We start from the raw sequence: 17174 nt of genomic DNA on the forward strand, positions 1-17174 counted from the left end.
AAGATTGACTTTTTTATCATCTCTTAGTTAGATAGCGATATTCAGATTGTTTGAGAGCTAATGCTGCATTTCTCCTACATATTGTTTTTGGATTATTGTAATCAATACAAAGATCTCTACATGAAAAACCAGACCAAGGTGCACACCTTAGCTAGTTGGTGTGGGTTCTCTTTCTCTAAAGCTGATTTTGGGTGGGGAGAGCCAGTGTGGGTATCTCAAGTTAACTTAAATATGAAGAATGCTGTTTTATTGACGGATGCAAATAATGATGGAATTGAAGCTTGGGTGACTTTGGGTGGGGAGGGCATGGCATGATTTGAATGTCAGCTTTTGCTTGTGCAAATCCCATGGTTTGTGAGTCACTAACTCCGCCATGAGAATTGGCGAGGTCAGGCTGGGAAGCCCTGGATGATGGCTTGATATACCATATTTTAACTGAACAGTTACTGAATTTGTGGTATTATGGGGTTACAACAGCCCCTTTTATCTGATAACAACCACCAATATATTTTTGAGAAGTTTCTTGCTGTGAGATGATAGGATACAATACTTATCACTCCTAAGTTGGATTGTTCAACAACATAACTAAGCATAACAAATTATGAACAAGTATCAAGATGAAATGGAAGTGATATTGATTGAACATGCAGCATTTCGCACATGTTTATGATCTTGGAGATACTGAATAATATTGTTGACATATTTATCATGAAGATCCTTATTACCAAAGATCTCTTTCATTTCCATTGCTTTTCTTCTGAAGTAATTACCCTTATCCTCCACCATTACTGTCCTCAATGACTCAGCTACCGAGTACCTTGTGAATGATCCGTCTTGTTCGTCTCTCGGTATCTCCAGTCCAATCTTATCCCCATGTAACTTCCTCGCATTCAGCCCTTGTTCTGCTAAGAGAGGCAACAGTATGAGAGCACATCCAAAGCTGAGAGCCTCGATGATGGAATTCCAACCACAATGCGTCAAGAAACCCCCAACTGATGAGTGTGCAAGTATCTTAACCTGAGGAGCCCAACCCATACAAACAACCCCGTGGTTCCTCGTTCTATCCTCAAACCCAACTGGCAACATGTATGAGTCACCTTCGAGTGAAAGTGGTTTCCTTAGTACCCAAAAGAAGGGAACATTTGATAGCTCTAGGCCAAGCGCCAATTCATCTATTTCTTCCTGAGTTAATGTTGCCTCAGTCCCTAGTGCTATGTAAACCACTGATCCTTTGTTCTGTTTGTCTAACCATACTTTTATTTCAGCCCATTCCCCAATTTCATCATCTCTTCTCCCTTGCACCGAGGGAGGAAGTAGGCCTACAGGAATTACTGGTCTCTGAAGAACCTCCGCCTCGACGAAATTTAACCAAAAATGTTCAAATTCCAAGCAACTTCGGATTAGTACAACGTCAGAACCATTGACAGCGGAACCATACCGATAAGCATCCTCCACATCTGCAACATTTTCTTTCATAGTGTCCATGATTCGTAACATCTCATAGAGGCGAAGGAACACAATAGAATTGTAAGGTAACCACTTGGGCTTATAAGTCAGGTCTTCAAGTGATCTCCAGGATTCTTCATTATTTCCCATTAACTCGGATGGCGGTCCAAAGAACGCAACTGATGCAGCATTAAATAGACTGAAGAAAGCACAAGGGACACCAAGCTTAGTTGCTATTGGAGGCAACCAGTATGATGAGAAGTCGTATATAATCCAGTCTGGAACAGAATCTTCTAAGAAACAAGCAAAAGGATTCTTCAGCCCGTCAAATGCCTTCTTAAGGTAATGAACCTTGTTTGGTGGAAGGTCAATGGTAGCCTCTGCATCTTCTGGTAAGTTATCAACACTAGGTAAAGGGAGCCCCACCAAGTTTATCAAAGCTGATATGTTTTGAGGAATCTCTGGAAGTCTTTTGATATTTCTTGGGGTGGACACCAAGGATATACGATGACCCTTTTGCGCCAAGCACTTCGAAAGCTCTAAAAAAGGTATTATGTGACCCATAGCTAACCATGGAAGCATAACTACATGAAGCTTCCCATTGTTATCCATGGTAGAACAAACGCACTGTAGGTGAATTTTGTTGAGTGCATAGAAGTTATCTATCTATCTATATATATAGGGGCTGGCTAACTTGACAGCTTAAAATGACAGCCCATCTTAACAGCTCATCACGTCCATTCGATTATACCCGATCCAACGTCCAGATCTTGCACTAATTTCACAAGGCAAATATGAGAGGGTACAATAGTCATTTTATTTTTCTTTCACAAATTAGATTAGAAAATTGGATAAAAACTGACGCCTCTTTCTTCTTCCTCATCCTCTTTCTCTCTCCTCACTACAGGGACACCCACCACCAAGTTTTCAGAGAAACTCACTACCACGTTTTTTCATGAAAACTCTACCTGGAAACTCAATGGAACCGGTTAACCCACAATCAAATCTTAAGAATCAAAAGGAAAATATAATTAAAGTTGAATCCTTGAAACCCAACTCAATTAAGTTTGAAGAACTAATTTGAAAATTGATTACCTCCTGCTCAACAATAGAATCAAAGAGATACAAAAACTCACTAAGATTCTCAACTCAACCATCCATATCTTTAATTCCTTCCAATGGTTTACATAAAAAAATGTGTCATAACTATATAAGGTATTTCTTTATCAATGATTCAATGGAAGTCAAAGAATTCACTTCAACAGATAACCGATCACCCACTTCATATTTATGAGAATAACTCCAAGGTAAATTAAACACATCTCCAAATTGAAGAATTATACACAAATCAATACCCAACTATGAAATTTTATGCAGAGATGGCTTTTGTTAGGAGGAAGAAGAATGGGGTCGTGGATTTTTGTGGATCTTTTTTTTTTTTTGTGAATAGAAAGTCAAATGACCATTGTACCCTCTCTTATTTGGGGTATGAACAATCATTGTTCATACCCCAATATGAGTTATGAACACTCATTGTTCATATGAACATTCATTGTTCATACATATTTGGGGTATGAACAATCAATGTTCATACCTCACTATATAAGCCGTGTACAACACTATATAACGAGAAAGTTTATATCACGACAATGTATAAGCCGCACGTGAAAGACTACCAAAATGGTTAGATCTAATCTCGATCCGATCTAAAATAAATTAGATGATCTAATCTCAACCGTTTACCAAAACAAAAATAAAGATGATATTATTATCGGGAAAAATCACTCCTCTCACTTTGCGCAAAACAAGGGGTATCTCAAATTAACCATTCTTTGTTCATACCACGGTCATGAGCTATGAACATTTTTGTTCATATCACAATTGAACTATGAGCGGTGAGTGTTCATAGTCCATCTTATGCGTATTATAAACAATCAATGTTCATAGTCATGAGCTATGAATATTCTTTGTGCATACTACAATTGGACTATGAACAATGATTGTTTATAATGCATATTATGGACTATGAACACTTCATTGTTCATGTTAGCTCATAGCTATGGACAATGAGTGTTCATACTACCGAACTATGAACAATCACTGTTCATAGTCCAATTGTAATATGAATAAAGAATGTTCATAGCCCATAATATGATTAACTCTTAATATCACTATTCATAGTCCAATTGTGGTAACTCTTAATATGATTAACTCAAAACCAAAACTGAAAACTTTAATACAAACTACCAGCCTTTATATAGGCGAAATACCCTAATTTCCACAAAACTCAAAATTTTCCAAAAATGGAAAGTTTTGGGATAACCATATATTAAGAAACTACTAATCAAAATAGAATTAACCCAATTGACCAAATCGAAAACGGAATCTCCTATCAAAAGATATAGCAAAAACAAAACTTTCCTAAAACGGCAAAAACATGATTTTGAAGGCCTAAATGATGGATTTAGGGACCGAAATGATGGATTTAGGGACCGAGAGGGTGGTGCCCACAACAAAGCTGTGGGTTATGCTTATTTTGACATTTCCAATTAAATATGGGCACGTCTATGTCTTTCCGACTTTGTTACCCGCTTTTCCAGTTCATTGACGTATGTCAACTTCATTGACATACACATCATATGCCAACTTCATTGACATCATTGGCAAACTGTATTGCATCAACTATGAACACTGAATGTTCATAGTCTAACAAGAGTATGAACATTCAATGTTCATAGTCCACTAGGAGTATGAACACTGAATGTTCATAGTCCAACAAGATAACATACCTATTCCTATTTTTCACCATAGAAAACAAAACGCAAATAATCATTCTCCGTTTATTAATAATCCAACTTTTGACAACTTTAAAAGTTAAAAAACAATTGTCACATGCCTTATTTGCTTTCTTTGTCAGAAAAGTGCAGTTTCTCTCCGCTTGCCACGTGCCCACACTCTCTCTCCTAGATCGCGTTTTCTTTCCTTCTTTCTTTCATTTTTTTCGAGAAAAATTTACTTGCACCGAAAAGAAAGCGTCTGCGATTGAAGTTTTAAAAGATTAATATGATAGATATGGTTAGTGGAAATATTTTTCATTGTAGAAAACATTCATGGCCATCGAAGAATACATCAAACAAAACTACTTTGCGGTTGGTAAGTGTTTTTTTTTTTTTTTTTTTTTTGTTGTCACCGATTTTTATAACTTAGTTTAAACTTATCTCGATTGCATGTTTTTTTTCAACAAAATAACATACCATTACTAATATCCTTTGTATCAGCTATAATATGTGAATTTATGGAGTCAAAAAAAATATGTTAACATAATGATTTGTAAAACTCATATATAAAACATGAAGAGTCGATAAAACTCTTACACATAAGTTTCAAAGAGTATAAAATATGTGTTGGAGAGATAATTGTCAAGATGGTCCAGATCAAAAGTTTCCCTTACACATAAGGAAAAGCTACGAGGAACAAGAAAAAAGAAAAAGATTCGTTATGCTTTGGCTATTCAAAGAACTTGGATCGGGTAAGTTTCGGTGTAATCATTCCAACACCTTTTGTACTCTTTGGATTGATCGGAGTTAATCGATTATATTTTGGTACCTTTTGTACTCTTTTGCCGATTTTTGGATTCATATTTTGGATCCAAAGACCTTTTCCATCGATAACTTCATCCCAACTTAAGGGATATGTTCATAAGCAACTCTCATAGTAAGGCATTATATATATTGTAAACTATGTTATGTTAATTATCCATTGTATAAATTTCATAACAATATAAAATATGATTAAATTATTGGTCTGAATATATTATTTAAGACATCTTGATAAAACTCATATATAAAACATGAAGAGCTGATAAAGGTGTGTTAGTGTATACATTGAAAGCTTTGTAAACTTAAAGCTTTGTTATCAACAATGTAAAAAATAATTCAATGCTATGCTATTGTTTATATGGGTTCATTCATTATTGTTGTATTTGAATGCCAATTGGATACAGAAACAGTTCTTTGTGGACTATGAACAATTTGTGGACTATGAACAAAGAATGTTCATAGCTCATGACTATGAACAATCAATGTTCATAGTCCAATTGTTCATAGTCACAAAGCCCACAATCTACTCACCGAAAATAACAACTGAAAAGTAAAACCCAAATAGGCGCCCGCCCTCTTATAGTGCTTGGGATATAGGCTCATTTTAAAACCCAAATAGGCCCTCTTATAGTGTCTGGGATATAGGCGCCTGCCCTCTTATAGTGTCTGGGCTATAGGCGTACGCCCCTAAACCCAAATAGGCGCCCGCCCTCTTATAGTGCCTGGGATATAGGCGCATGCTGACAATATTGCACCAACTCATTTTTTGAATGATATGAACAAAGAATGTTTATAGCTCATGACTATGAACAATCATTGTTCATAGTCCAATTGTGATATGAACAAAGAATGTTCATTGCTCATGACTATGAACATAAATTGTTCATTGCTCATGACTATGAACATTGATTGTTCATAGTACAGTATGGACTATGAACAATCACTGTTCATAGTCCAATTGTGATAAAAACAAAGAATGTTCATAGCTCATGACTATGAACATTGATTGTTCATAGTACAGTATGGACTATGAACACTCATTGTTCATAGTCCAATTGTTCATAGCTCATACAATTGGGACAACAATTTTACTAATATACTGAAAGGAAATAACTAAACCAGAGAAAGAACTCTTACAATTGGGACATCTTTTGGTTTCTTCTCGAAAAAAAAGAGTATGGACAAACATGTTCAATGAGCGATTATTCTCGCACCAATTTAATTTGCAGATATTTTAACTTTTGAACTCACTACATAACATGGAAAACTCTGAGCACAAACCGAAAAATAATTATAGTCTACAAACCATATCAGTATCATGGGCAAGATCAACATTTGAATTCAGTTCCACACCAAATGATTTGGATCCGTTCCTTGACAAGGAATTCGTAAAAGGTTCTTAATTTTTCCTTGTGAAATATTTTCCGGAATTGCTAGGTTTTAGACTCCCACCAAATCTTGACATACCACATCCGCCTGTCCAAATTCAGCTACCTAAGCAACAATGTACATCCTCAAAAACCGAAATTTCTCAAAATTGTGTCTACCCGTTCCAGATCAGATGTTTCAAAATTGGGAAGTCCCATTTCTTCCATTGACTACAAAGGAAATTCCTCACATTCTCAAAATACCGATATGCGGATAAAGCCGCTCCATCGGGAACAACAATCGAATCACTTTCGGACTTTCTACAACCTAGGATCATTTTGCCTCATACCATTTTTTCTAGTATCAATTATCCGACATAAAAAAAATCGAAATCATTGGTGTAAGCTCCCAAAAATTGGATAGTTTTATAATTCTTACAATTAGAAAAAAAACACAAAAAAAAACAAAGGCAAGAAGAACATAACCAACGGTCCTTCCACACTCAACAAGCATGTCATTCCACACTCTTGTTTTTTAATTTTTCTGGACAATTTCTGGAGTCGTGCTTAGCAATCTTATTACAAGATTTACACATTCTTCCTGGATTCTCTAAGGCTTCCTCCCTGGGGCCTTTCATTCTCTCTGTTTTTTCTTCCTCCCCTTCGTTTGAGAAATGTTGGGATTTAAAACCAAGAGCTGAAAAGAAGATTTAAGAGTTAAAATCAAATAGGATTTTTATCATTGCAAAGATAAAAAAAACAAACTATATAAATTACCTGTGAGGTATCAACTATAGGCTCTTATTTGGAGGTGCTTCATTATTCATTGCATCCGTTTTGTTGATAGTTTCCTTGAGCTCGAAACTCCAATAGACATTTCACTCATCTTGAATAAAATATGCATATGTCTCAACACTAGTTGATGCATCATAAGCCAATTGAGTAGCAACCTTGATACAATGGGCAACTCTTAATGGCTCATGGTCTTCATGACCGGCCACTAGTCCACCATCAAACACCACTCTGTATGTGTTTGCCTTTTGCGTCCACCGTTTCAAAATAAAATGATCTGGAATCTCTTCGATGTCATAACGTTGAAAAAGCTTTAAAATGTGAGCACAAAGTAATCCTTCGAACTGAAAATTCTTACATTCACAGTCACCCTCCAAAGTTCCTCTATTAAAAGTCACTTTCCAAATTGAAGTTTGCTTAATGTCTCTTGTCTTCACCGTATAAATTCCTATTCCATGTATGTCTATCTCTTCTCCAACATTTCTATACTTCATCTTAGCCTTTTCTAAATGTTTCTTGAATTTATTGAAAGCACTAATGGTATAAACTTTACCTGCATGCTTGAGGAGGAAAGCATCCTTAGCCACAATGAGAAGTATGTTCGCACGGTAATCGATTCCCTTTCATTCGGCTATCGATTCCAAAGACCTCTCATTACCATGGACAAATTCCATAAGTGTAGTCGTCGAACTAACGAATTGATCATAATGAGAATTCATTGATTCACTTCGCCCAGTTGTATGCATACCAGCAAAAAAAAATGTCATTGTGATAAGCCGGAACCCAAGACGTACGGTTTTTATATATTTCTGTCAACCAAGTATTTTCAGTCAAGTTATACTTCAACAGTAGTGCAGACCACCTGCTTTCAAAATCAACAAACCTATATGACTTCCAAATAATATATGTAAGCTCTGAACACAAAGCATCGAGCCTATGGTAGACAAATGACAACTTCTCTGAAAATTTCTGCATAATGTGCCAAAGACAAAATCGATGTCGAATACTAACTGCTGCAGTCATCGCTAAATCTTGGTCAGTAAGTATTGAAGTTGGTGGACGACCACCCATAGCTGCAAGCCATGTCTGAAACAACCACACAAATGTCTATTCTGTCTCATCAAGTAGCAGGGCACAACCAAACTGAATGGACTGCATGTGGTGGTTGACTCCATTAAAATGGGCAAACGGCATACCGTAAATATTAGTTCTATATATTGTATCAAAAGATACGACATCCCCAAAGTACTCATATTAGACACAGGACCTTCCATCAACCCAAAAGAAATTTACTACTACACCTTTTGTATCTAATTGAACGGCATAGTAGAACTGAGGATTTTCAGCACTCTTCTGCCTAAAATAGTGAAGCATGGCTGTTGCATCATTATCTTTAGACATTTTTCTCGTCAAACCATAATGGTGGTTCCAACAATGCTTTCTCCGAAACCCAATCTCATCTCCATGGAAAACGTCTGCCACTTTCCCTACAGGTATACCGTTGTCATGAAAAACCTCTGTCAAACTCTTTGCAGCTTCAGGCATATTTTTGTTACCTTTCATATATTGTCTCTTTGATGGAGTGACGAAACCATGGCTATGGCGATTTTCAGCCAAACTCACATCATATATATCTTCAAGTTTTCTTTTTTGTAACTTCGCATTCTAGCTTGGCAACCACATCTAATAGTAGGAAGTACTTCTCGAAGCTACACCTTCAATTTCTTCTTTCTTGTTATGGACCCCTGGCGTGAGCAAACCAATAGACAACTAGAAGGCAATTCCACACCCGTTTGTTTTTATCCGTAGTCCGAACACTAATCTCAAATCCCTCCTGTTTACCAAACTCTCTATAGTAAGTCTTTGCTTCATCAACACTATTAAATTTCATACCTAAGTGTGGAGCAACTAATTTATTAACGTCATTACTTTGAGAATCAGTACAACAAGAAGAAGTGCCAACAAAAGCTCTAACATTTTCTTCCATTTCTAGCAAAAAAAGAAACAGAGAAAATATCAAATGACGCAAAATAGATATTAATGACTCCCATATATTAAATTGACAATTTTAACGTCTATTCTAATTAGCAAAAAACGATTATGGTATAAAAGAGGGCTATAGAGCAATTCTTCGAGAACAAACAACTAAGAATTCTAATTCGAAAAGAAAGCACTTAAGTTCAAAAGGACAATATCAAAGCAAAGAATATTAACTTCTTACAAATCGGAAAAACCAAAAGAACGATAAAATAAGATTAACTTACCTTGGTTTACAGAGATGGCTAATTCCAAAAAAAATAGTATAGTGATTTTTTGTGAAAAAGAAAGATAATGGGCTCCAATTGAATAGTCGGGTGATCTTTTGTGAAGAAGAAACCGGCGTGGTTTCTCTGTAGAGAGTGAGTGAGGGAAGAGAGAGGAAGAAGAAGTCTCGGGGGTGTTTTGTTGGGTTTTTTTTTTTATGAATAGAAAATCAAAATGACCATTATACCCACCCTGAATTCTTTGTTTGATAAGGAATAGTTCTTGGACGTTGGATGGTTGTGATCAAACGGACGTGACGAGCTGTCAAGATAAGCTGTCAAGGTAGCCAGCCCCATATATATATATATATATATATATGTGTGTGTGTGTGTGTGTGTGTGTGTGTGTGTGTGTGTGTGTGTGCATATTCTCTCTCCTCACTATACTGCTCTATTTCCAAACCAAACAATATCAGTGGTTCTTTAAAAAGAGGAGGTGCTAATAATTAGAAACACCTCTCCAGATTTGTTTAAATCTCCCCATCTATTCTTATATTACTTTAACCTCTCTAAATTCCAAATAAACACCCCATCTCTTCACAATCGGTCGTCTTCTCTATCTTCATGCTGCTCAGACTTATCAATGGAGTTTGGACCAAAACAATGAACCTACCGCCCTTCTCCACCCAAGGTTCCAATTGTTGGAAACCTTCACCAACTAGGAACTCTAATTCACCAATCTCTTCGTGACCGCTCTATAAAGTACGGGCCAATAATTTTGTTGCTTTTGGGACGAGCACTATACAGTAGGAATCCTTTGTCGAAAAAACACAAGACACAAAGGCTGCGGGGAAATCTTTGTGTTGAACGGAAATTAGTAGTACATTGTTGGGTGAATAGTGAAGCCTGATGTAAGCCAAATATGTTTTTTTGACAGGCAATCAAGTGTTCTGCCTATATGTATTTAATTTTAGTTTTGACGTACTCTTTGTTCAACGGCAATACGTACTCTTTGTTCAACTCCTTGAAAGGAAAAAAAAACATTGTAGTGGACATATTGTAATCATTAATGTTATTTTGACGTACGTTTCATTTCTCCCCTCCCTGTTGCAACCATTTCAGTGCAGAAGCACACAATGGGTGATTGAAACCATCCTCTTACTCTAATCAAACCAGCATTAGACCCTTTGACCTTACGGTGCATGAGTCCAATGGTCTCTGCTTAGTAGGTAGCGCAGCTTGGAATTTAACTTGATCTGATAACTTCTGGGTAATTTATACTTATGCTGCAGAAGAAAAATGGCAGAAATTGGATGCTGATGACTATAGAATCAAACAAGTTTTTAATACAAGGGTGTGTACTTTGAAGTCAAATGATTCAATGATGTTTACATACATATTAGAAGGGTAAACGTCTGCACGTCTGCATTTACTTCAGCCCCGGCCTGTTTTAGAGAACAAAAAGAAGTCCGAATAAAATAGAGATTGTTGTATGATAATATGATGAAGATGAATAATTTCTAGGTTAATTTCTATTGAGTTCCATTCTCTTTTGAAGAGACATTATCGTACACTCTTAAACTTATTTGGAGTAGACATACACATTGATATAAGTGTTTGCGTGAAAACCGTGTTAGTGGCTCCTAAAAAAACGCCAATTCCACATATTAGTTAGACCTCTCTCGATTTGTTACTTTCTCCTTTGTTTATTCTGTATTTATTTTGACCTCCTCAAATATCAAAACACAAACTAATTATACATTATGATTCGTGACACCCTAAGCAAACTCTTCTCACCGTGAAACCTATAGCAGTCCTTTTTTCACCGGAAAAAAAAGAAAAGAAAAGAGAGAGAATATGGTATCGAAGCAGTGGAGGAGCATGGACATGAATGCTTGAAGGAAGCCAAACGTGGTTCAATCTGCCATCTTCTTCTTCAAAAACTCTTAATCAAATACTGACGATACAAGCTTGATAAACATGTAATTCCTTGACCCCATTTAGGATTTGAATGATTTCAAATCTCAGTATATGCATTTTGATACTAATGAGTTTTTTTTTTTATTAATCACCAAAGTTGTATTTTTTTTTCTTTTTTAGTAATAATTCCTCCTCTCTCTCTCTCTCATCTCCCATCTCCCATCACTGTATATTATTTGTTTCTTTAGTTTTTCTCAATTTATTGAATCATTGATTTATTCTTTTTCCTGATTTCATTGTTAATTTGGTACTCATCTAAAATCCATAGTATTTAGTTTCTTTTGATATTTAGTATTATTTCATCAACTTAGGATTCCCTTGAATTCAACCGCAGTAATATCCCTTGTCTATATTTCTGATGAGATCCCGGTTTTGAGTCAAGACGGTGGAGATAATAAAATCGATATGATGAATTCAGAAAGTTTGATTGGATATGTAAATGGAACTAGAAATTTCGGTATTGTTCTGGTCCATGGATTTGGAGGTGGAGTGTTCTCTTGGAGGCATGTGATGGGAGTGTTGGCACGACAGTTTGGGTGCTTAGTTGCTGCTTTTGATCGTCCAGGTTGGGGTTTAACTTCTCGGCCACAGAGAAAGGATTGGGAGGATAGCCAAATGCCTAATCCTTATAAGCTTGAGACTCAGGTGATTGTCATTTTTTTATTCATTCAATATTCTTATTTCCCCTGTTTGTCTGTTACCTGTTTTATGATGAGAAACGACACCTGTTTTATTGGGAGAGAGGAGTGTCTTCACCAGTAGGTTAAGATAAAAATCAAATGTTCAAATGTGTAAATTTTACACTTGCTTATTAAAAGAAATAAACAAGTTTGGAATGTGCTACCTTGACTATTGTACAACTGTAAGGAAGGTGGGGAGAGGGGTCTTAAGAAGTCGATCATACTTCCAAAATGTGGTTTGCTTATTTTGGAAAACCCGCAACTGCAACACTACCTAATCTACCATATCGTCTCAACACTCATCTTCTCTGTGGATAAGCAAACTATCGACACAAATATTAAGGACAATCAATCACACAAACATTTAGATGTTTTGGTTTTTTGCAAGTTCCCAATTGAAAAACGAGGTTTAGGTTTAAGAAGTTAGGGTTTTGATTCAAGCGAGGGCCTACTTCATGAATTTCGCAAGGAATGAAGTCATCCATGAGGGTCTTGGTTTATCATCCATGTTTTTCAATTGAATCTGCTGTTGTTTATATCTGAAGTCTTATACTTATGATACCTCCTCCACAAACATGATTGTCAGCAACTGGACTTGCAATAATGCTAGGGAATGTCACCGTAAGTTATTCTGGGATTTATCAATCTTGGCAATGAAGCTATTTTTTGCCAACGGTTGTATTCAGTGAGTGTTCTAGGTTTGAAAACCTCAGATAATTAAGGGGATCTTTTTTTTTTTTTTTTTTTTTTTTTTTTTGTTTTGTTTTGTTTTGTTATTATCTATTGAAATTATTTGATTACTTTACGAATTGAGCGATGGCTTGAAGGTATGATTTTTATTTTTAGCTATTATATAATGTCTAGTGGTCCTGTTTTACTTTTCGTGCGAGTCAATATGTTTTTCTATACTCTCTACATTAGTGCTACGTTATATTTATACAGTTTCGGAAGCTAGAAAGCTTGAAGGATTGAAACTATAGTTTAATATATTAGAGTTAGACAAATGAAAGTTAAGGTGGTTACTGTGTTTTCTATATAATGTGAAGCTTGAGTACATCTATTCCTGCGATAGAGTACAATAATCACAAGACATGGATACATTTATAAGAATTGGTGGTGCATATATAGGTTATTGATACAGTTTCTCAAGCTCTAGAATTTGATAGGTTAAGCTAGGGTATGGTAATATTAGGAACATGTTAAGCTGCTAAGTTGTTTGTATAGGTTATGAAATAAATAAATTTGGACTAATGCACTAGATTACATTGAATCTCTCACTATGCACATTAAGAAGTTAACATGCATGTATGATCAACTTGAATTGATTCCACGACTTCTTTCCCAAATGATTGTCAAAGTCTAATGTAAATAGTATCCCTATAAGCTTTTGCTATTATTTTCTATCTTGGGAGATTTTAGTTGCTCGAGAAAGTCTTTTGATTTTCTAGAAGTACATCCTAGCTAGAAGCTTCTGATTTTCTTTTTTCCATCTTATGAGAGCGTATATCAATTATTTGAATGGGTTCAAAACTTCTTTTGGTACTGATAGCTTATTGTATTGTGATTATGCCTTAGATATTTACATAACTAATCTATATTATATTGTTTTACCTTTGATCCTTTCTTTTGTAGCTGATCTGTTGCAACTGATAAGGTTTTAAGATGCAATTCCAAACTTCTTTTGTTAACGGTAGGTTATTGATTTATTGTGTTGTAGCCTTTCCCTTTTGTTTGAGACCAAGATTATCTCTTTATCCAAATAGATGAATTTTAGATGCGAATATTATCTTGGGTTAGTTAGTGTTACCCCCCTAGATGGCCAATTAGGGTCTCCCTCCTAAACAAAAAAAAAAAAAAAAAAACACGGTCAACCCAAGTTTTTTTTTTTTTTTTTTTTGTGTACTTTGGGGGTACTAGTTAACTACATTATCTTTCATTGTCACTAAAACAATGGTGATGCGGTTTTTCTAACGTTTTCCTGCTTCAGTCCTAATACACCTCAGTATGTAGTTCATTTTTTTTTTCGGTAGTGCACATTCAATTCATATAATTGTTTGAGTTATTCATTGAATGAGTTGGTTGAGTCGTTCTATCAGTTATGTGGCTGGGTTCGTTTTTCTTAACTACGCCCAATTTTAGATATATATTGCTCTCATTTGATGTATTTGGTTCACTTTGATTACCTAGCTAGCTGCACTAAGAAATTAGTTTCCATTCATACAAGCTTCTTCTTGCTTAGTTATTTTCTATTTGAATTACCTGTTTTCAATGGAGTATGCTTGCTTGGTGATTGCGCCTTTTAATATTTCAACTTTTCTTGAGAAACTTCATTTTTTTTCGGGCTGCATATAAAAGTAATGATATATTCATAATCTTATAATCCTATTTTATCATTTTTTATTCATTTTTTTTTTATGAGTTGGAATAAATTTTATATTTTTTTTTCTCATGATTTTCTGTCATAATAATGTGGTTTCCAGGTAGTCCATACTAAGTCATTCTTGATCGATCAATTGGTACACTTCAAAGCAATGGAAATGAACCTAGCTTTCCTTGATGTGATCCTTTAAGTCTTAAGTTACATATTAACTTGGTCCTTTATAATTACACATTTCTCTTATTGTTATGTTAGAGTTTTTTGTTTCCTTAAGCTAAGAAACATTGCTAAATTGTTATAAAATAGGTAAGATAGAGTTTGCTTATTTCTTGATAATCTATCGAGACAATCCACTTTTTGGTCATTTTATTGATGAACACTATAAATTATAGTAATTTAAAAACCATAGCCTCGACTAAATATATTTGCTAAAACAATATGTTGCTTCTGCTAGAGGAATAATTAATTGACAAATACCAAAATCAGTATTTTACACGCCATTGACCTAAGACATCATAGTACAAGTATAGTTGTTTGTATTACTATTGGAAGGCAGTGTTATTCTTGCTTAGATTTTTGCGTGCATATCTTGCAGTCAAGAGACCTACTATCTACAATTAATTTGAGAGGACATAATGGGAGCGTATTTCTACTCGCAGAGGTGCTCCCTATCACTAGATCACTAATTTATGCTCTCTTAGTACATTAGACTACCAAGAGTTAACAGTAAAATCTCAAGTTGAGATCTATCATTGTCCGAAATCTAGCCATGTTTATTCTCTTTTAAACAGATAACAATGCATTTTTTTTTCTTCCCTTTTTACTACTCTTATTCCAAAGATGAATGATAAATAGATCAATCCATGTGTTGCAGATATCAGTGAAGGAGAATGATAAATCTCACTTTTAAGCAACATCCGTAAGTAGAAATAAGCTCCAATAATCTGTAGGGGTGTTGCAGATATCAGTGAAGGAGAATATTTCTTTAATTCAGCGGATGAGGATCTCAAAGGTATATATATTGTTATTGGACTGATCTTAATATCCTCAAAAGTTGTGGACAAGATATCAAGTGGTGCAATACTTGATAAAAAATTGTCACGTACAAGTAATTCTGAGATATTAGTAGAAAATCCGAACTTTTATTTAGGATTTAAGAAAACAATGGATATATTTGACATGTGAACATACAGTTTATAATGCCTTCATGCTAATTATCTTCGATGCTATATGTTGATCACGAAGAGAAAAGATAATGATTTTGTGAAACAATTAGGTGCTACATTCTTGATAAGATTTTGAGTCTAAAAGCATTGTTTTGGTAACCTTTTGGTGTAGTTGTTCTCTCTTTAAACTTTTCAAAGTAGTCACTTTGTTGTTTATCCTGTTAATAAGGAAGAAGAGAAACCTGGAACAGAGCCTTTGTTCCTTTGGATAAAAAGATGATTTGTTCAATAAAATGTAACCATACAATCATTTTTAGTCTATAAAGTATGGTTATATTAATTTATTGATTTTTTTATTTTTTATTTTTTTTTTTTTCCCTTTAGGATTTGACCTATTGGGTTGAGTACGATTTTAGTGATAAACACTTTAGAAGATATTTTGCACTTTGATTTAGATTCAACTTGACATTTGATAGTTGTTGCTTTAATAAGAACAAATACTTAATTACACAGTTGAGACGTTAGGTGAAGTTGTAAACACGTATCCCGTCCAACTATTCAATTGATTTGCTTGCATAAATAATTAAGTAATTAACCTTATTAAGCAATGTAGATCATTCCCTGAACAAACTTTTTTCGTTTTTGTTATTTGGAGAATGTAGAGTTTGGCTTTATATCGGAACGGAAAGACATAGCAGCTTTAAAAGCTATGACGACATATTCTAAGAAATTAATATTTAGACACAAGAAAAAGCACTCATGTATTTCCAAAATGAGCCAAATTACATGGGGTTTACCCGCTTAGAGTGATACACTAATTCAAGTACATATCTATGTACGTCTGATTTCCACCTATTAGTATAACTCCCTCAGAGAGCGTAATAAATTAATCCTTAATAGAAAGAAACAAGTAAAGGTCTATAAATTATTGCTCTTTGAATGGATTTCCAATTTGTTTTCTATGTAGCTTTTCGAAACTGACCAAGACATTCATGGATCCATGTAAGAAAAAAAAAACTATTCTAAACCAAGGCCGTATCTGGACAAAGATATCAACTTCCTAATAGCTTAACTTATCTACTGTCATTTTGATGTTATCTGATGTTTATTGATCTCTTTGACCATTTGAGCAGATACACGTACAAGAGCAACCATTTTGAAGATTTTGCAACCAAGCATCAATAAAGTCTCTGTCTGTTCAAACTCTCTTAGGAAAATTTAAATTCTCAAAAGTTCAGGAGGTTAAACATAGTAATCCTTTGATATCTCCATTATAATTCTAGGGCAATTTTCGTAGTCTTTATATCTCATTGTACCTCCTCATAGGTTAAAAGCCAGCTCGACCCTTGCTTTTGGAGATTGAGTTATCTACTTTTATTTTGCTGCTGGCACATCAATAGTTTCCATTTTAGGCATCTTGGTATGTTATCGTGGAACTTATATGCTACCTTCAATTAAACTCAGTCAATCGTATCAAACTGAAATACATGAATAAGCTTAAACATGCGTGAACATAGTAGCTAG

At 34.9% G+C, this 17174-nt stretch overlaps 1 protein-coding gene and 1 pseudogene across 2 annotated transcripts; both read right to left on the minus strand.

Annotated features, from left to right (window-relative positions):
• Positions 1-481: 481 nt before the first annotated feature.
• On the minus strand, positions 482-2089 carry LOC147509404 (UDP-glycosyltransferase 91C1 pseudogene; annotated as a pseudogene). The gene has a single exon (XR_015216553.1). The product of XR_015216553.1 is annotated as a UDP-glycosyltransferase 91C1 pseudogene (transcript).
• Positions 2090-7290: 5201 nt separating this feature from the next.
• LOC147509405 (protein FAR1-RELATED SEQUENCE 7-like) lies at positions 7291-8749 on the minus strand. The gene is made up of 4 exons (XM_086597802.1): positions 8498-8749; positions 8216-8290; positions 7863-8013; positions 7291-7757 (listed from the first exon to the last, which is right to left on the minus strand). The coding sequence occupies exons 1-4, from the start codon at positions 8747-8749 to the stop codon at positions 7291-7293; spliced, it is 945 nt and encodes a 314-aa protein (XP_086453928.1).
• Between the last annotated feature and the right edge of the window lie 8425 nt (positions 8750-17174).

The sequence above is a fragment of the Coptis chinensis genome, chromosome 3, assembly GCF_015680905.1.
Source record: "Coptis chinensis isolate HL-2020 chromosome 3, ASM1568090v1, whole genome shotgun sequence".
NCBI lineage: Eukaryota > Viridiplantae > Streptophyta > Magnoliopsida > Ranunculales > Ranunculaceae > Coptis > Coptis chinensis.